The sequence below is a fragment of the Ochotona princeps genome, chromosome 5, assembly GCF_030435755.1.
Source record: "Ochotona princeps isolate mOchPri1 chromosome 5, mOchPri1.hap1, whole genome shotgun sequence".
Lineage (NCBI taxonomy): Eukaryota > Metazoa > Chordata > Mammalia > Lagomorpha > Ochotonidae > Ochotona > Ochotona princeps.
In genome coordinates this window covers 19,333,326-19,353,787 of record NC_080836.1, presented here as the reverse complement: position 1 = coordinate 19,353,787, position 20,462 = coordinate 19,333,326, and the positions used below count along the sequence as shown (strand labels likewise).

The window sequence follows — 20,462 nt, the reverse complement described above, 5'->3', positions numbered from 1 at the left end:
TTGTTTAGTTTTGGAGTAGCATACTGTGGAGGTCAAGTACTCTTGTCATGTCACATCACATATCAAATAATGTCAGGTAGCACATGATATTCACAGAGCTAATTCATGCTGATAATGTCCATTTCTGATGTGGTGGCTAAGGTGCCATCTGCTGGCCTTCACCGCTAGGAAGTGACTGTCTCCTTCCCATACCTATGGGCTGTGTCTCAGTCACCAAGTCCAGTGCTAACTCAAGAGGAATGGATGGGGTGAGTGATGAACTAACCTAGAAGAAGGAATGGCAAAGAATCTATGAACAGGAGGAGATTGAAATGCCCATCAGCATTGCTCTTTCCTTTGAAGGGGGGAACTACACAGATATCCCATGGCCAATAAGGTGAGTTTCAAAGGGCCTTTGTTCAGTCCTGGGCCCAGGGAGACAGGCTGTATCTTTCCTCCTATACTCTGTCATCAGCTTAACAAATGTATTAAGAGTAAACACCTAAGGCGAATGCTGTGACAGGTTGCTGTTGGCGGTTGCATCTTACTGCTAGAGAACGCAGAGGTGGTATCTCATGGGACTGCTATAAAGGCACTGCAAACAGGCACAAGGTAGATTTGATGACAGGAGACAGTGGCTCTCTTTGCTTCCATGACTCACTCATTTGCTTGCAGAGTGGTGGTAGAAGTGTATAGAAAGGTCTAAGATAACGTCAAGAGCAAGTAGTATTTTTAGATGTCATTTTCCCCACTTTGGTGACTTACATCTGAATTCTCTGTTTATCACCTTGTATGAGTTTAAGGGGGAAAAACAGGATTTTAAGTAGTTCTGGCCATTACTGACCCTGTGGTTAATTCTGCTGGCTCTGCATTCAAGGGTTCTTAGGGTGGTGGTGCAACCCCAAATTCTCAGCCAACTGAATCATCAGCCAAAAACACTCCTGAGAAGATGCAGTCCTTAGAGTTCTGACCAACTCTGATGTGATCGATGACTGTGACTCACTGAGACACAGCAGTGGGAAGGTGAAATGAAGGAAAAGCGTAATGAATTTCTAAATAGATTGAAATCTGCAGTACTTGTTTTTGACCGTCCTTTTCTGCTTCCCAACAAGTATGCAAAGCCGACCATACACCCCCACCACCTGGTGGCAGCATACTTCACTGAAGGTCAGAAGAAAGCTGATGCTTAAGGCGAGCAGTCTGCTCTAGCCAGAGATGACCTGTTGATATCTGAAACTTTCTCTTGCAGGATGACTTCCTGTTCAGTGTCTCCATTTTAAGTGGGATCCTCTGCAGCATCCTGGCTGTGCTGAAGTTTATGCTGGGCAAGGTTCTCACCAGCAGAGCACTCATTACAGATGGTGAGTCAGGCTGAGCCATGGGGCTGAGCTCAGGGCAAGGGAGGACGCTTCCCAGGTTGCTGCGAGCTGCTGTCCTGCAGGGTGGCTCAACGGTTTGGAATCCATCCTCCACCAGCCTCTCTTTTCCCCACACTGTTGAATGATTCTCAGGGCTCTCATAACAAGGCAGCTATCTTCTGCCCATGGAATTTAATAAACTGTGTACTAATCGTTTATATTCTGACCTCCTAACAGATGAAGATCATGATGGCACAAAGGGCTTCTGAGAGTTGTGTTTTATGGCCATTGCTCCATAAAACAATCGTGAACCTTTTCCTGGCTCTGCAAATGTTTCCTTTGTGAATGACCCTGTACTTGGTGCAATTACAGGTTTCTGTGCAGGTTAAAAAAAATAAAAGGAAGGAAGGAAATGAAGAAAAGAAAAAAATGAAAGGAAGGAAGGAAAGAAAAAGAAATTGCATATGTCCCTGTGGATCAGGAGGACTTCCTGTGTGACCTCTGAGTTATAGCAGGGGTATGAACTATACAAAGGGCATTTTTGGACCCCAAATCAGCATCAGTGCATTACCGGCAGACCTGATGGACAGAGCTATTTTGGTGTTGCTCGTTCCTGGGCACGTGAAGAGTCCTAGTGTAGCAGCAGAGTAGCAAAAATTAGGGGACCGTTGCTGTGGGTTGGTGGCTAAATATGCATAAAATAGAGCAGAAATTGTTGGATTTTTTTTTTAAAAAGAAAATATCCCTCTTCCATTCCCTGCCCCACACTGGCAAGGTTGTTTCATGTGAAATAGTTGAACGCAATAGTCTGGGTAGTATGGGACCAGGAGGACAGCCATGGGAGGGCCCTGCTTGCTCAATTGGTGGAGCCTGGGTACCCGGTGTGGCCTCTGCCTTTTCATCCTGGGCTGTGTGTGGAGCTGAGCTCTGCCCAGTGGGCTGGGGTTGGGTGGAGCAGGGGCAGGAATGACCACCTTGGAAGTCAGAGACCCAGCTGTAGATGTGGGCATAGCTCTTGTCAGGTGTACTAACAGGCCTGAGGGTCATGTCTCTGCTGCAAGCGCTGCCCATCCTTGCCTAGCAGTCACATCCTTCATGCTGACTTGAGCCCAATCCAGTCTTGGAAGTACCCTTGTGCCCAGAACAGAAGACTTAGGCATTCCAACAGGCTGACTTCCAGTGGTGGGCATGCCACAGCCACTCTTCAGCTGATTCCTGGGTGGACCTAAGGATGGACTGCAAGCCCCTCTGACTTGCAGAGGGCTGGCATCTTTATCTATTCAGTAGTGACAGAATGTAAGAAAGTGTCCCCCATAAGGCATAGCCTGTGACACTGGCATCCGATATGGACGCCAGTTCATGTCTCATCTGCTCCATTTCTGATCCAGTTCCCTGCTGATGGCCTGGGAAAAGCAGCAGGAAATGCTCAAGGCCTTAGGCCCCAGGGAGATCAGGATGAAGTTCCTGATTCCTGGCTTTAGCCCGGCCCAGTCCTGGCTGTTGGTGCCATCTGGGGAGTGAACCAGTGGATGGAAGATCTCTGTCTCTTCCCCTCTTTGTAACTTTTTGCTTCTCAAATAAACCAAACATTTAAAAAGCATTCCCCAGGGGCCTGAATATGGCCTTCAGCAGTGATCCTGGGCCCTTCTCCATCCAGTCCAAGCCCATCACCATGGGGTATGATTCCTATCTTGTGGAAAGAGTGGGCCCTCTGCCTCAACTGGTGAGTTCTTAGTATCACTGACATCCAGATAGGTGCCTACTTAGACTTCACACTGACAGGAAATGCCAACCATAAGGATGTCTTTCTAATGTCAGTGGTAGCAGCTGCCTTGCTTTTGCTCCATTTTGCTGATGGAGTAATGAATTATAGTTCAGAGAGAATAAAGTGAGGCTAGTAAAGCCACAGTGTATATGTTCCAGGAAAGGAATGGACCCCTTGGGAGATTATGTAGCCCCTTTTTTTCTGGCTTGGGTGATGTTAACTGTTGGTATAGTCCTGGTGTTCATGATTGGCAGTTGTGGCCAACATCTGGGAGTTGGGAAACTTTGTGTGGGTAGCATATGCATGTGTAAGCACAGTAACGCATCAGGTGATTAAAGGAAAGGGGAGGACTGTTCCCTGTACAGGCAACAATGGGAAAGGGCTATTGGACAGGCAGAAAGACCCCTGCAGTGGATGGGGGGGAACAGGCAGGGACCCCTGAGAAGTAGGCAGAAGGCAGATCATAGCAGTCTTGGCAAGGGTGGGAGCAGGTCTTTTACCAAATGTTTAAACAGATGGGGCACCCAGGCTGAGCACCTGCACCTTCTCTTGGAGAAGAAAAAGCTCAGCAAAGTTTGTCCTCTCCTGCTGGGAAGTGGGGTAACTGATCCCCTTGCTAGCAACATGTGAACAGGGCCAGGCTGATTCAGCAAGAGCTCACCTGGCTGGTCAGTGTCCTTGAAACCAGGATGCCAATCTGCAGGGGAAGGGGACAGCATGGTACATATGAGGGACACTGGGTGAATTCTGGACTCCCTGCTTTATTCCACAAGGTGAAGCTTAGTAACTGTGGACATTTGGCAATGGGTGTTTATCCTCATCAGGACTCTGCTGAAGTTGGCTTTGTATTATTTAAGGTAAAGTGGTGGTGTGCAATAATGGACTGTCAACAGAGCTGCCGGCCCAAGTCCAGAAACACCCTAGTGCTTGTGCGGTATCCAAGGTTTAACTAAGATGACTTTTAATGAGAATCTTTGGTGTGGTGTTGATGTCTGTCACAACACAGACTTTGAGCTCACCAGCAGTCATTGATTTTTGTGCTAAACTTTTGTTTAAACTGAGGGGACAGGGCCCAGCATGCGTGGATGGGACCAGAGACATGAGTACAGGGCTGAGCCTTGGGGAGGGAACTGGAGCTCAGAGCTCTTCCCCAGTCCCACAGTGTGTGCTGTTGCAATGACTCAGATTCTGTTGTCACAAGCGGGGAGCCCAGCAGAGCAGGTAAGTCACCTTCTAGAAAATGCAGGAGAAAGAGGCATAGGTGGCACAGAGCCTTGAACCATCCAGCCATCTGCACTCTGGGTTGGCTGTGGGCTGCCTGGCAGGGCAGGTGACTTGGTGGAGTTGAGTGGACATCTAGTGGTGGCCTGGGGAATCTCACACTCCCCCTGCATCTTCTGAGTGTCACCAGAACCTGGGTGGAGGTGGTCCTTGCTGGACAGGCCTGGTAAAGGCCAGGCCCCAAGCCTTCCCTTTATCTTAATCTTCCATTGGTTAATCATTCATTAAGAGAGTGATTGTGTGTACTTGACAAAGCCAGGAAAGGGACTGCATCCCTGTCCTGGTGCTTAGGTTTTCTAGTTGGGGAAAGAGATGGCAAAAGAAACATGGTACAGATAGTATGTTAGGTACTGAGTGAGCTGGGAAGAAAAGGAAGCAGTAGTGGGGAGGGGTGGTGAGCAGGTGGAGGGGAAGTGTTTTAGGGGGGCTAAGGGGTCAGTGCTGGGGGGTATTACAAGGCCTGAAGGAGGTCTGTGTTGAGAGGAGGCAAATTTCCCAGCTGAGTTGGCTGCTGAGTGTACAGTGTGCAGGGCAGGCTGGGATGACCTGGAGAATTCCACGTGGTGACACAGGGGGCAGCGGTTCTTCTGTTGAAGGGTTTGGCTGTGTGGCTGCTGGGAGTGGATGGGACCATCGCCTGGTGAGAGGTGGGCAGGATGGGATGCTGCTGAAGAAGCCCATGCGGCTGAGGCTGAGAGTGGAAGAGCAGCTGAGCGCGTGCCCTGGAGCTTGCAGGGGGCAGTTAGGAATGGAGGGGTTTGATGAGGGCTGTGACAGAAGGGTGGGTAGCTGGATGGAGGTAGGTTCCACTTACGGAAAAAGTGATCCACTAGGGGAGGGGTTTGGGAACGGACAGGAGTTGGGACTTTGGTTGTGTGCATGTTCTGTTTTGACATGCGTCTATGAGCCCGCAGGTGGAACAGGACAAGAGGTAGGAATCTGGGAGAAGAAGGTGCAGAAACTTAGTGGATCGCTGGGACAGATGCTCCTAGAAGGCAAGTTCCATGAGGGTGCTGCCACTCTTGCTCACCAGCCAAGCCAGTGGTGGCTTGAGCTCTGCTCATCCTCACCAGAGGTCCAGCCAGTGGGACCGCCAGATCTTGGACTTGAAGGTCCAAAACTGCAAGCTCGTAAGGTTTTTGTTTTCTGGGGCTTTTTCTTGCAGTGGTGAAGATCTGACTGCTGTCACGGGAGAAGTCAGAATTGTGAGGCCAGGGGACTGAGCAGGGGCTAGGGCAAGGCTGGCAGCAGGATACATGGGGAGGAAGGAGAGTGACTGGCTTCAGGTGGCAGTGCGGAGTTCCAGTGACTTCAGGAAAGTCCACCGCAGTGACGAGGTGTGTGAGAATCATGGCTCATTTCACAGGGAGGAGCCAGGAGGCCCCCTAAGCCACACCCTTTCCATGGGGGCCTTGGGGAACTCACAGGTAAGATGGAAACGAAGGGAAAGGATGATGTTATGTTAGCTTCACGTTTGTGTTCATCGCTGTTCTCCAACCATGGAGATGATTCTAGACATTGCGTTTATCTTTTGGAGGAGGGGGGATCCTTTGGAGGGCACAGGCCTCCCCCTCTCAATCAGCATCACTTGGGTCAATCCTTGCAACCATATCTTGTTGACTTAGTATACAAACCACCTCAACCCTGATGGGAAACTTTCTCCCTTTATTTGTGTGGGAAGTATTACCAAGACTAATGTTAGTATTGAACCTTTTATGCATGTATTTCACTATGCTAAGTTTAATTTTTAAAAACTGACATACTAACAGATCAACAGTAACAAAAATGGTCCCAGTAATTAAGTAAAAGGAGATGACTACTTAAAGGGCCCAGAGACATAGGGTGGAACAGTAAGGGGGTTCAAGAAGCTACTCAACATGACATGTAATTATTATCTGCAAAGACTTTATTTTTACTTAAGGAAGAATTACAGAGGAAATGAGAGATCTCTTCCATCTGCTGATTCACTCCCCACATAGTTGCAATGGCCGGGGAGCTTCTTCAGGTCTTCATCTGGGCCGTCTTCTGCTGCTTTCCCATTCCGTTAGCAGAGAGCTGGAGCAGCTGAGAGGTGAACTATCGCCCATATAGGATGCTGGACTTACTTGGCATTGCCCCTCGATTTAATACATATCAATTGTTTACTCTTAGTATTTTCCTTTCTTAAAACTGCATCATTTGGGACCATGGCATGTGATGGAACAACTATACCACCCAACTTAGAAGGTGGACCACTGCAGAGATCTCAGTGCCTACTCCTCCTCTGGGCATGGTGAAATCCTAGAAGAAGCTGCAGGCCTGTATTCTTAGAAGAGAAATACAGCAGGGGGAGGAATGGTTAGTGACTTGGAGAATCCCAGTCTGGCTCTCACCAGTCAGGGAGGTGTCGGGCTAGCTTCCCCCATTCTTCCCCCTCCCCCAGACACAGGGAGGATGTGAGGTGGTTTTCTTGGTGGTGAAGGTCTCTGCTTCCTCTGCAGGGTTTAACTCCCTCGTGGGTGGCGTGATGGGCTTCTCCATTCTCCTGAGTGCTGAGGTGTTCAAGCACAACGCCAAGGTCTGGTACCTGGATGGCAGCATCGGTGTGCTCATCGGCCTCACCATCTTTGCCTATGGGGTCAAGTAAGTTTCCCTACTCTCACGTTGGCTCTCGTGGCAGTTAGGAGTACTCACTCCCTACCCTCAGTCATCTTCCTGTTGGGGAAGGACAGAGGAGGACCCTGTACCCAGACCATGGCAAGGGTTCCAATAGTATTGAGGCGGGACCTCTAAGAGGTCCAAGACTTTGAAGCCTCTGCAGCTTACATTTGGCTGTTTGTAACAAGAAGGGGCAGGTTTCTATTGCAGTGGCTTCCTGCTGTGCATGGGCATTCCCCAGTGAATTAGGGGAGGTGACAGAGCACCCTACAGCCTAAGACAGGGCCACAGGTTTAAATACTCCTTGCAAAAGGTTCTCCATAAGTACTGATGGACCCAGCTTAGGGATGACCTGGGTCCTCTCAATGCCTGGAGGGTAGTTGTCCTTGTGGACATAGTCTGTGCTTGCAACATTCTACACTTGCTCACCATCGTAGGATGGCCATAACCAAAAATGGGGCCGTGGAGGGGGCAGTGAGAAGGTCAAGGCAGCAGCCTCTTCTCCCGCGGCTGATGGGAGCAGCAGTGGATGGGACTGCCGCTCGGATAAAGACCCTGGCACTTCCTCTAGGGGTTAGTCAAGGTATCATCTGCCCCTGGCACTTCTCCTGGGTGGGTAGTCCAGAGGACTGAGACCTACAGCCACACCGAAGCTCAGACATGAAGGACGGTATTTACAGTGGGGACAGGCGGAAGCCACTGTCCATCAGCTGATGGGTGGTCCCTTTAGGGAACTACTACTCTGCTATTAAAAGCAAGGTACTGCAGTGTGGCTTATAACCTCAAATGTGATGCCAGCCAGGAGGAAGTGGCCAATCACGACAGGATAAGTACTGTGTGATGCTACATGTGAAATCCAGAGACAAAGTAGACGACTGGCTGGCAGGGAAATGAGAGGGGAGAAGGAGTGCCTGCCAGTGGGCCAGGGGTTTGGAGTAGTCTCGAATTCGAATGAACACTTGAATGACGGAGGCTTAAGAACATGCATTTATACCCTGATAACTGGTACATGCATGACCCTAGAAAGTGACAATTCCCTCCATACCTGACCCAGCCAGCAAACCACAGGACTGCACGGTGCCAGGTGTGGGTGACCATCTCTGTCTCGTCCTTGCAGGCTCCTCATCGACATGGTGCCGAGGGTGAGGCAGACGCGCCACTACGAGATGTTCGAGTGAGGACAGCCGTGAGCTGCACAGGTGTCCGCAGGCAGACGGTGCCAATGTGTAGAACAGCACATCGTTTGTTTTTCGGACATTTTCTTTCCCACAGTTTGTCATCATGGCACAACACTGGCCCTTCGCTGCACTGCCCTGACAGACACCCCTGCGGGAAGGGACGTGCCCCCCCTTCTCTGGCCTTGCTTCCGGGGTCAGACAGCTGTTGTGGGTAAGATCAGATCTCTTGCGGGCAGGAAGGTAGTCTTAGGTCAAGAACCAGGTCTGCTGTCTCGGGGCATTGTGTGGCTTGGCTGTCTTCCGCCCCGGGGCCCAGGGTTGTCACTGTCCCAGCAGGTGTGAGGGGAAGCTGTCCCCTTCTGTCCCCATCAGACATCCAGAACCGTCACAACGTCACCTCATTTCTATCCACGTGCTGCGTTAGTTTCATACCGTTTTACTAATCCTCGCCCCAAGCTGGTTTGTGTGAAAGGAGAACATCCTCTTTTTAAAAGTACTTAGTGATCCCCGTATGAGCTTTGCATGGACGAGCTAAATAAGCACATGATCCCTACTCTTCCTGTACGAACAGGCCCCATTTTTGAGAGACGTTAAGATGTTGGTTTGTAATAAATAACGATCTATTCCACGTGTGTACGCACACATGTGTATGCTGTGGTCCCTGCCGGCCCGCAAGAGGTGGTGTGCTACCCAGTGTGGGTGTGACATGGAGTGCTGCTTCCGTATCCATGCCCCCTCCTGCCCTCTCCTGGATGGCTCGCAGCACTGACTAGTCAATAAAGATCTTTACCTGTTCTGGATGGTACAGGGAGGTCATCTGAGAGGCGTCGCCATCACCAGGGCTTCCTCTGTGGCATAAGGATGTGGCTTCAGCCTGGCCCAGCCCTGGTCAGGGGCCATCTGGGGAGTGAACCAGCAAATGGAAGATCTCTTTCCCTCTCTCTCAGGTACAGAGAGAGAGGGAAAGACTTTCAAGTAAAATTTTTGAAAAAAATAAGGCTGAGAGAGATGATCCTGTCTACTGGTGCACCCCCCCATCACCACATCTAGAGCACCCAGAGTTGGGCCAGACCAAAGCTGGCAACCTGGATCTTAGTCCTGCTTTCCCACATGGGTGGCAGCAGCATGCTACGCTGGGAGACAGTGAGGGTGACTGACTTAGCAGAACAGAGCCAGGGCTTGAACCCGCACCTCCTGGTGAGGGGTGCAGGATACCAACTGCCTCTCCCCAGAGTAAATCTCTTCCTTTTTCACAAGCTCATGGAAGCATGGGGAGGTGACACTCCGATGTTGCAATCCCCGCCCATGGGTACTGGCACTTGCCTGGGTGCCCTCTTTAGGACCTGTGTTCCACCACCCACGTTCTGTGAAGGGCACAGTGTCTCCTTTCTGGGCAGTACCCAGGAGCTCCCCATGCTGGTAAAGATTAGTACAGGGCCATTCCTCCTACAGACAAGCCTCTAGCAGTGGGTGTGACCTTGACCTGCCATTGGCTTCCGTCAGCCTAACCAAGTGCTCTGTGCCCCAAAGCTTACTGTTTCAGACTTGTTCTTTTCGAGGAGGATAGAACGCTGCACGTCGAACATGCTCTGGCCTTCCTGGAGCCTCCTGAAGGCTCACTCTGAGCTCCTCCCGGGAGTGCGCTCAGAAACCGGTCCTGGGGCAGGTACAGCCCTTTCCCCACAAATCACTTCCACCTGTCACACAAGAAAAGTTTATTGAAAAATAAAGTTCTCCCTAGTTTTCTCTACAACAGTGGAAAACAAAGCAGTGCTCTCTAGGCCAGTACAGTACATGTGGACAGCGACACCGTAGTTTTAGGTTCCTGCACTACTTCACCCCAGAAGGGAACAGTAGAAAACGGGGGTACCAGGGTCAGGTGAAAGACACTGATGCAAATGGCCATTAGCTTAAAGATATCAAGGGTTTTAACAGCAAACTACAGCAGAAGAGATGTCACCAACTCCTTTGGCATCGATTTCATGCTATGGTCTGGTTAATTCTTGGGGCAGACAATAAAAAAAAAAAAACAATGCTTCCCAAGCCCAGGGAGGGGGACTCGGCCCTCTAGTTCTGCAGATGGCCCTGGCGGGCCCCTGGCAGCCCTGACCCTCCACAAGCCATGGCCCCTTCCACCGTGCAAGCGCAGGGATGTACAGTGAGTGGTGGTCAGGTACGGCTGAGGGCAGTCTCAAGACTCCCAGAATCTGAAACAGGGAAGGTGAGACCCTGAAGGAGGTAAGGGGGCGTCATCACACACACTGCCTATGACTGGAAGAACATCCCCAGTGATGCGGTAAAGATGATGCGGTAAAGATGCTTGCTGCAACCACTCTGTCCTGCTTCAGGACCACACTTAAGCCAGAGTGGTGCCACTGCCCCAGAACAGGGAAAGCCATTACACGAACGAGCCACTCTGGGGCTGGGTCCAGAACAAGACCAAATCTTAGGGTCTTCCTCTGGGATCAGGCCAAGGAGTGGGCCAGGAGTTCCAAGGGAACAGCTGGGGGTTAACTGGCCTGAAGACCAGAGGTGCCACCCCGGCCAGCAGGGGGCAGCAAAGGGGCCTCCTGGGGGGAATTTTGCAGGAGTCACTGGCCATCCCTTCCCCTAACAACCACAGGAAAGGCTCCATTATCTATTTCATACACAACAGTGACAATTCCAGGTGCACAACTTACAGCTCCAAGGTCCTCAAAATCCTTGGAATGTTCCAAAAGACAGGTGTCGGCTAAGGCCTAGGTGTGGCCAAAGGTTTGTCTTGATGGCAGTTTTCAGCTCCAGGTCGTAAGTTCTCCCAGCCTTGTTTCCCTGGGGGCTGAAGTCTGGTGCATTTTTCCAATCAGTGCATTTATGGGCACAGCAAAATCCCGACCAGCAGGGCAGACGCGTGATATGTTTGTATAGGTATTGAGTTAACAATACAGAAAGTGAGCTAAGCTCCTAATTTCTCAAGTTTTAGGAAAGGCTAACAACAACAATATTTAACATTTACTATGTGCCAGGCACCGAGCTACACACTGAATCCTCACAGAACCGGAAGCACTACAAAGCTAGGGGGGGGTTTTTTTCTGTATCTGACGACATACAGCTAATTTGGTCCTCTGCTACAGAATCCTGCTTTTGTACTTTCTGCTGACGCCAGCAAGAATGAAAGGAACTTACCCTCAGCTTGACACAACCTGCAGCCGCCTCAATGAACATGCACCTGTGATCCGTCCATCTACTCATACAAAGATCAGGGGGCCCCCACAGTCAGGGATGAATAGAATAAAGCCAATATGGAAATGAAAATATTTCTTAAATAAATAAAAGCAATCCAGGCTTGGAACAGTAACACACACAACAGGCCTGTCGTTAATAAAATATACCTTTCGAAAATTTTGGGGGGCACAGGAGAGGGTGCCAGTGTCTTAATTATATACATAGTCCAGATAAACCAGCTCAGTCTGGCCCCGAAAGCCCACGCTCCCCTGGGACCATCACTCAGCTCTAGCTGCGCCCACCACATGACATAGGAGAGCCAGGAGGGGGCTCGGCTCCCAAGCTCGCTCACTCAAGTCTCACATTCGTACAGAAAACAGAAACAAGGCGGTGGGGGGGGGAGTGCCTGTCCTTGCCCCTAAGCTGAGATGCTAATTAGCTGAGTTAGTTCTGGCCTCGTGCTCCCCATGAGTTCAGTGGAGTTTTGTGCCCTTCAAATGTTCCCCTTACAGCGTGCTGGCCTGTCCTACCTGGTCACACCTCAGCAGGTGCTGGGTCACAGGGAGCCCAGCCTAGCAGTGCGGCCGCAGCCAACAGTCCCAAGACCAATCCAGAGTCAACGGCCGTGTGATCCAGGTGGACGTGGGCTGAGACGGGCTCGTCTTTTTCTTGGGGTTTGCCTAGCTTCCCAAATCCTCCCGGGGCATACTTGGATGTGCACATGCTCTGTGACCGACAAGGTAGCCCAGCCCAGAGCATTTCAGACTCACTGCACAGGGAGGTGAAGGGGCCACGAACCAAGAGGGTGGCAGTGCACTTGGCACTGCTCTCGCCACTGGGATGGGCACCTAGAAGCAGACAAAAACCAAACTGCCCAGCCCGGACACCTGCCGTGACCCAGACATGCCCCTTCTCCACACTGACAAGCCTATGACCATCCTTCCCCAGACGCCAAACCCAGCCTTAAAGAAAAGCGAAAAGGCACATTAAAGAGACAAACACCACCAAGGAAGCAGAGCCCAGCAGCTCCAAGCAAACTGAGGTAAGAAGCAGGGACAAAAACGCCATCAAAGCAAAATCGCCCCCTTGTGGCGGCTCCTGGAATCCATGTGCAAAGCGAACTGCACAGAGGAAAGAGAGGAAGCGGCTGCTGCCTCCCAAGGCGCAGCTCTCTCCTCTGAGGCCACTCAACTCCCAGCAAAGCGTTCCAAGTTAGGAAACCTGCATCTAAGAACTGGGGGTCACAGGGGAAAAATAACCCCAAAGACCAGGCAAGGTGTGACCGCAGCACGGCAAGACACTAACCCCGACAGGATTCCCCTGCCGCCGAAACTGTCCGCAGCAACACGTGGACTTGGGGTTCCATTACGACAGGCAATGGCCAAAGGGTTTCAAGTTCCCAGGCCAGAGTCTTCAAGGCCCTTTCCTCTTTTTTGCACCCAGTGTTAAAGGAAGCCCCCTCTCCTAGCTCCTCTCAAGGGTCATGGCCTCCAGGGCCTGGGAGCTGGCCTATGTTCCAGGGTCACCGGATCTATCTCCAGTGCCCTTGACAACTGGAGGGTCTTCCCAAGGAGGCAGCCAATCCTGGGATAAGGGAAGGGACACAGCCACACAGGGGCTTTGGGACAGGACAAAGTGCTCATCTAGGCTGCCTGGCCCCAGAGACTTGGCGAAAAGGAACGGGAAGGTGCAGGCTCCCTGAGCTCCCAGCCAGCCAACGAGTGAGCCACGCAGCTTCTGCAGGAGAGCTTCTTTCCAGCCATCTGGTTTCCTGTTTCTGTGCTTGCTCTCTAACAGGTCTCCGCTAAATGGGTTAGCCTGGCTGAGCTCCCCCACTGCTGGCCAAATGCCTGGCTGACCGCCTCAGTGTCAGAAGCTTCCAGGAGAGGGCGCTGGTGGCATAGAATTTTGTAGGTCTGGCAGCTCAAGCCATGTGTCCTAGGAATGTGATCAACAGTCTTTCCTCAATAAGGGTTGTGCCGTTAATTGTCTCCCCTCTGCTGCAGGCAGGCCACTGTCCATGTAACATTTAGCACCTTCAGGCTGCCTACCCTGCCCCACCTGCCAGGCTGAAGCAGAGGAACTCAGCTGGGATTGATGGCCCTGCACAGTACCCTCCTGGCAGACTAACTTACGAGTCGTTTCAATGGGGGTGGTGGGTAGGTAGGCAGCAGACCCTGGGTGCCCTTCCTCTGCCCTCACCATTCTCTCCATAGAAGGTGCATTGCATACTCACTGCACAGGGATGTGAAGGGCCCACGAACCAAGAAGGTGACAGTGCATTTGGCATTGCTCTCGCCACTGGGACAGATACCAAGAAGCAGACAAAATCAAACTCCCAGTATTCTCCCTCTCTCCCTTTCCAAAAGTCAGCTCTGGGTCCAGGAAAGCACAGGGGCCAGATGTGGGGACACGGACACACACACACACCACTTCAGCTCCAGGAAAGCGCAGGGGCTGGAACAGACACATACATGCATGTGAGCGTGCGTGCCTGGCACATCAGTTCCAGGGACTGCAGGGCGGGGTCTCAGGCCACCCTGCCTAGTTCCTGCACTTGCTCAAACAGGTCTCTGCCACGTGGGTTAACCTAGCTTAGCTCCTGCCTGCAACCCGCAGGCTCCCCCTGCTGGCCGAATGGTTGCATGACCAGTCTTCAATGTTACATGCTTCCAGGAGAGCCTGAATACAGGAGGGGAGGGGCGCTGCTGCCCGCTCCTGTCCCCCTTGCAAGGATCCTGCCAGGAGGAGACACCAGCCCCAGGCGCCCACACCTCACAAACCTCACTCACAGGCTGGCAGCTGGCACAACACACCACATTCATCCCGAGTGGCTCCTGGCTTACCAGTAAACATCCAGTCCACATGGAATCGCAGGAGCCTTGGACTTGGGCAACGCCAGCTAGGACCTGGGCCCAGAACAAGCCTGGGAGCCCAGCTCCAGTGGGGCCTGCAGCTCTCAAGGTCTGACAGCACTCGAGCCCACATCTCAGCTCACAGACTGTGCTCTTTGAAAAAGGGGGGAAGATAGCTCCCACACACCTCTGGGTCCCCCAAGTGCCCTTTCCTCCCCATGGGGACCTGCGACAACAGATAACAAGCATACCACCAGCTAAACTACAAAAGCATTTGCCTCCTAAAGGAACTCTAACAAGGAACGGCAACATGGGTTGTGGGGGCACACGAGGAAAGCAGCCTTGGCCTTGGTCCCTGGGTGGGTTGTACCATCCATGCCCTGGACAACCTGGCCAGCATCTCTCACACAGGACCTGCTTTAGCCTGCCCCGTGGCACACCCCGTACCTCCATCCTGCAGAAGCGGACAGCCGACAGTAGTGTGAACGTGGACGATTCAACAGTGGGAAATAACAGAAGAAATGTGTCCTCGCTCCCTCGGCCCTCCCCACCCCTCCCACCCAAATAAATAAGTTAATGGGTTTAGGAATACGCCCAGAGTTCTTTCCAATCATCTCAAAGATGTCTTCCTGGTTTGCAACCCATCTGGAGTATTTTTCTACCCTGGAGTGGCTTGTACCTACAGATCCCCTCTGCTTCCACTCCCGTCCCTACCCCACCCCACCAGCACCACCACCACCACCACCACCATGACAGGTGCTCCTTGCGAAACAGAAACAGTGTTTTCTAGTAATAGGGAAGAAGCCAAACTCCTGCTTGGTTTTGACAAAAACTCCCTCTGGGCCACTTGGTCACCAGCAGGAGTAAAACCAAGTGGAAACCTTTGACTAAACAAGCTCAGGCTCTATCCAGAGTCCCTGAATGACCTGTGGCCTGCCCAACAGCCCTGCCTGACGTCCAGAGGCCAGAGAGCCTGCCGTCCCCACAGGAGGAGCATGAGCGGAGCCGGTGAGCAGGTGGGCAGATGGCTGCTATAGACAGTCTTTGCACAGTGCCACCTGGCCCTTGATGAAGTCCCTGCAGGGGCAGATCCGCTGGTGCCGGGCGTGGGCGCCCGCGCAGCTGAAGAGCAGCAGGTCCCCCTGGAACACACAGTGCTTGTTCTTGGGGTCAAAGGAGGGTACCAGGATGTCCTTAGCCAGCTCTGAGCTTTGGCAGATCACTTCGTACCTGCCGAGGAGAGAGAGGCACACAGGTTAGCAATGCAAGGGACATGAGCCATCCTTCTCACTGGCCAGCCTGTGGAGGGCTGGGGAGCACGCTCAGGTCGTGCAGTGAAGGAAGGGAAGGGGGCTCACTCCGCAGCCCTAGATTCTCTTTTAGCAGTCGTGGCTTGAGAAAGCCTAGTGTGGCCTAGAAGCACGAGCATGTGGGGCTTTTGTTCAGGTCAATGTTGTGTGCAATGGGAAAAGCCAAAAACAAGTGGTACACTTGCCAAGCAGGGAGTGGTTAGCAAAGTGTGCCTCTGGTATCATAGGCTACCATGGCAAAGGGAGAAATACAGGCATGGGCATGCGTGACAACTGTCCCTCGGGAAGGTCATGGGACAGGAAGCCCACTGTGCTCAGCCCGATGTGTATGTGTGAGCTTGTAAAGTCCAGACTGGCACAGTGTTAGCCAAGGTTGACCTCCAGGAAGTGAAGCTATGACGAAGTCTTACATCACTTCAAAATTGTTCAAAAAGTTTGTAAAACATGCAGTAAAAACGTGTGTATCTAGTACATGCTTTTTAAAAAATTCATGCATATCAGGCAACTTTGTAAGAGGTCATGGAAAAGCTTGAGTATCAGTGCCAGCACTGGGGTACAATGAATAAAGCTGCTGCCTGAGAAGCCAACATCCCGCCTGGGTGCTGATTTCTATCCTGGCTGCTCCACTTCCCATCCAGCTCTCTGCTGTGTGTCTGGGAAAGCAGTAGAGCACGCTTTCCACGTGGGAGACTTGACTGGTTGCCTGGCTCCTGGGCATTTGTGGAGTGAACCAGTGGATGGAAAGTCTACGTGTATCTCTCTCTTCCTCAATTAAAATAAAAAAACACTTCTATAATCTCATGGAAAAGGAATGTGATAAAAAAAACCTGCATAAATTTCAAAAACTTTTGCGCTAGAACCGACCTGCCTTTTAACTGCATTTTTCAGGAGCTCTTTGTAGCTCCCTTGCCCAGCTGTGGACTCTGCCTGGAAAGCAGTCAGAAAGATGATACTGTCCTGAGGGCATGATCTCTGTGGGCCTTTGTGACTGGTATCCCAGTGAGAGCTCAGGGCACCGGGCTCTCGCATGTAGAGCCCTGGGTCTGGGCTCTGGTTCCCTGGCTGTGGTATCTATTGGGTGGGGACACTTGCAGCTTAATTTCCTGAGTCAGGTATCAATAAGGAGACTCTGGATACCTGTTCCCAGGGATGCTGGCTTCTGACCTCAACGACAAGCTGCAAATCTTTTCCTGAGCCTGAGAACAGGTGTATGCAAGGTAGGTGGGGTGGGACTCAGACCTAGGCTTGAGCCCATCCTCTCATATCTTAGGAACTGTGTGATCCTAGACAGGCCACTGAGCCAGTCTGGGGCTCAGTTCTCCCTTCTGTAAAACAAGGACTCCCCCTGCCCAGAAACTAGAGCCACTCCCCTCACCCCCGCCGCCACCTCCTGTCTCCCTTCACGCAACAGAGTCTGAGTCAGCTAGTGGTCAATAAAACACAACACAGTCAACCCGCCGCTGTGGCTGTGGGCTGGCAGGTGCTGGCTGGGCTGAACCTTGGTGCCTGGTGGGGTGAATGTACACATACATTTTTCCTGGAGTTTTCAGTTCTGGCTGACCAGGATCAGGCTGGGGATCCTGAGATTTCCCCTGCTTCTGGAAAGCCCCCGCTTTCCCACTCCTGCCTGTTGCCTTGCCCAGGCTCGCTCTGCTTGGTGATGGCTGAAGTGGCTTCTGGAATTCCAATAGTGCTCCAGTCCTCCTCCCTGCAAGCCCAGGGTTCCTGCTGCACCTGCCGAGGGGTCCAGGAGCCCAGGCTTGAAGGTAGGATGTATGTATGCATGTATGTATATTTTTGATGATATTTACATAGTTGATCAGGGAGGGAAGGATCAAGGATTAGGGGAAAGTGCCTGAAACCACTGGATCCACATTTTCTTTTTCTTCCTCCTGTCTCTGGTGGGAAAAGGGGAGAAGCCACACCTAGCCTCCCAACTGTCAAGGCGGGATGTTTAACCGATTTCCTGTCGGGGAAAATGAGTCCTGCATGGGACACCTGGCAGGGACCAGCCAAGACAAAGGGATCCTGAGCTCATTCTTGGCACATGGGGCAGGTGGCCTTGGGATGCAGCTTTGGGTCAAGTGAGTCACAGCAGGCACTGTGCCTTAACCCAAACCATCTGTCAGATATACTGCTGAATCCTCCATTCCTGCTCTCACACCCTATCCTTGCCAAGAGCCCTAAAACCCTTTCTACCCATGCCAGGTCACCAGGCCCTGGGCTCCGGGACACAGATGCCTGGGGTGTGGGCACTGGGGAGTGTTTACCTCCACCAGGCTTCAGGATCAAGGAGCCTTCCCCGGGCCATGCACACCTGCACAAGCTGCTCCTGCAGTGCCATGGGCCTGCGTGGCTACCTGAGCATCCTCACGTACATGCAGACACCTGCCCAGGAGCTGCCCCCCTTTCTTGGTGTGCAGTGCTCCCCACAGCCATGGGCAGGCAGGTCAGCTGCACCCACCATCCCTGTGTCACCAGAGCCGAAGATACTGGTGAAGAGAAGTGCCTCTGGCTGGTGGCCAGAACCCTGGGGCTCAGCTAGCCCACGTCTGCCTCGCTGCCCCTGCCTCCACACACTGCAGGCTGAGTCTCCCTGCATGCTCCAGAGGAGGCCTTCCCCCGTTGGCCTTACCACTTTGCCCTCAGCATGTGAGGGGCAGCTCCTAGCACTTTGCAAAATATCCCATGGTGATATCTTCCTTCCTGGGGGGCTGCCTTCCTCCCCTGTTGTGTCAGGGGAGCCCAGCTCAGGGAAGAAGACAGAGGATTCCAGCCCCCCACCTACACACTGAATGCCCTGGGTGACTGCTCTGGTTCTTGGCCATGCCTCTTCTTCAGGTCCAGAATTCCCCACAGGGCTGTGTTCCCACAGGCCCTTCGGAAACCAGACATCCTGAGTGGGAATCACAGGGCCACACCTTACATGACTCAGCCACGCAGCCCACGCCAGAGTGCTCCCCGAGTTCCCCGACACTCCCGGGGCTGGCCACGGTTGCCAAATCCCACAGCATGTCACCAGTCCCGGGGGGGGAAAAATCCAAACTGAAAACCCGAGCCAAGCCTCAAATGATGCCATGATGGATCATCAAGGCCAAATCGTCTCGGAAGTCAGACTGGGGTAAGGTGGGGGCCATCTGCCCTTGAAGATTTTCCAAGGTATAAGATTTTCAGACAGCACGACACTGATCCGGGCTTCACATAGACATGTGTGTTGCTATTGGTGGGGTTGAGTCCTCCCAGCTGCAAGGACGGCAGGACTTCCTGGAGTCCTCTCTCCCTGCCCCTACCTCAGCACACCTGGAGTTTGGTCCAGAAACCAGGCGTCTCCTGAGTCACGCATGGCCCTACAGAGGTAAGTGCACACACTGGGGGATCTTTCTCCTCAAGTTCCCAGGTTCAAGACTACAACACTAGGCTCAGTTTATGAGCGCTACTCAACAGACATGTTTGCAAACATATTTTTTTTAGCACTGAAATAAACTTAACTGAATGCTCTCGTTTTATGACCTTTCTGAAGAGTCCCTTGGTATCAAGTCCACAGGGTGCAGTGAGGACAGGTGCTCCCTAAGGGGTGTGGGACACTCGGGACAGAAAGCAGCCTTCGCTAGGCTTAGCCTCCAGAAAACAGGCAGCCTCTGGCTTCCAGGAGCCGCTTCCTGCTGACTGGCCGTGAACGCGGACAAGCATTGAGGATGCAAGCTGGGGTACTTCAATGGCACGAGTATTTACAGATGCACCAACAAGGGAGTCTGCAGGGTTCATGCCCGCATGATTCATTTCAGATGTCTTTACTTGGAAATGAGCTTTCCTCCAAGCCCCCTGGGGACACAGGTGGGACAGGGGTGGTGTCCAAGGCTTGTTTACGGGACAAGTCCATACCAAGTCCCTTGGCTGCCTTCAGCCCTCTTCAGCAAGGGCAGGATGCAACTCACCATCACATAAGAGATGTGTCCATTTGAGAAATGGCAACACTGATGATACACAGGTTACCTGGCTATTGGTTCCCCTTCTCAGCCCCAGTGAGACCCCAGTCTGTGGACTATACTAGCTCAGAGGCCTGATCACGGTGCCTGGGGCGGGGGGTGGGGATGGTGGATGAACCCCAACTGCTACTGGGCAGGAATTGAAGCTGTACTTCTCAGGGGACCCTCTGGGGGCCTGCTTCCTAGGACACAACTTTGCATTTTCAGAAGTGGGCAGCTTCAGAGTGCTGGTGTTCCCAGGAAAACAATGGGATGAAATAACCATACTCACTTTCCTGCTCGGCGAGTGCCGCCCTGCTGGGGGGATACCAGGGGCCACATTTCTCTGTGAAGTTTCTGCACACACTTGATGGGTAAGGAGCCACAGGAGGGTCCAGGCTACCTCAGCTCAGATACCCCTAGTGGCCAACAGCTCTAAGGGCACCTCTAAGAGAGGTGGGAGGCTGCTGTCCTCAGGAGTGGGTGGGGATGAAAGTGAGTCTGGGCTGCCCTCTCTTGCCCTTCTGCTTCCTGCAGTTAATGGGGCCACACAGTCTCAAGGCCCGTGCCGGAGGTCGGCACCACTCCCCACCTTCACATACATCCTGGTCTACTGTACACTTCCCAGTCTGTGGTCCTCTTGTTAGCATAGCGGAAAATGGCCTCAAATGAGGGTGAAGCCAGAAGGAGGACCAGAAAACCATCCCCCGCCCCAAGTCCCAACTCCACTCCTTGTCACACCCTCTTCCAGACTGGGACAGCTCAGCCAGTGCACTGCAGATTTTGAGTAGGATTAGCAGGTGTCATCCTGCAGGTGAGTCTTTTGGAGACAAATTTAACCAGAGCTATCAGGGTATGCTGAGTGTGTGGGACAAAAGATTCGAAAATTAAGCAGTGTATGGACAAGCCGGCGTGGGATGGAAATTGGGA

General features: G+C 52.3%; 2 protein-coding genes across 6 annotated transcripts in view; one reads left to right on the top strand and one right to left on the bottom strand.

The window, feature by feature from the left end:
• Positions 1-8,275, top strand: part of TMEM163 (transmembrane protein 163) — a 289,487-nt gene extending 281,212 nt beyond the window's left edge. The window contains exons 6-8 of the mRNA XM_004589357.3: positions 1,229-1,340; positions 6,864-7,005; positions 8,138-8,275. Of these exons, the coding sequence (XP_004589414.1) occupies positions 1,229-1,340; positions 6,864-7,005; positions 8,138-8,198 (315 nt within the window). The 3' untranslated portion in view covers positions 8,199-8,275. The remainder of the gene's footprint in view (positions 1-1,228; positions 1,341-6,863; positions 7,006-8,137) is intronic.
• A 6,690-nt stretch (positions 8,276-14,965) lies between these two features.
• Positions 14,966-20,462, bottom strand: part of MGAT5 (alpha-1,6-mannosylglycoprotein 6-beta-N-acetylglucosaminyltransferase) — a 340,039-nt gene continuing 334,542 nt past the window's right edge. For all 5 annotated transcript variants that reach the window (XM_058664413.1, XM_058664415.1, XM_058664414.1 and 2 more), the window contains one exon: positions 14,966-15,487. In XM_058664413.1, the coding sequence (XP_058520396.1) occupies positions 15,289-15,487 (199 nt within the window). In that variant the 3' untranslated portion in view covers positions 14,966-15,288. The remainder of the gene's footprint in view (positions 15,488-20,462) is intronic.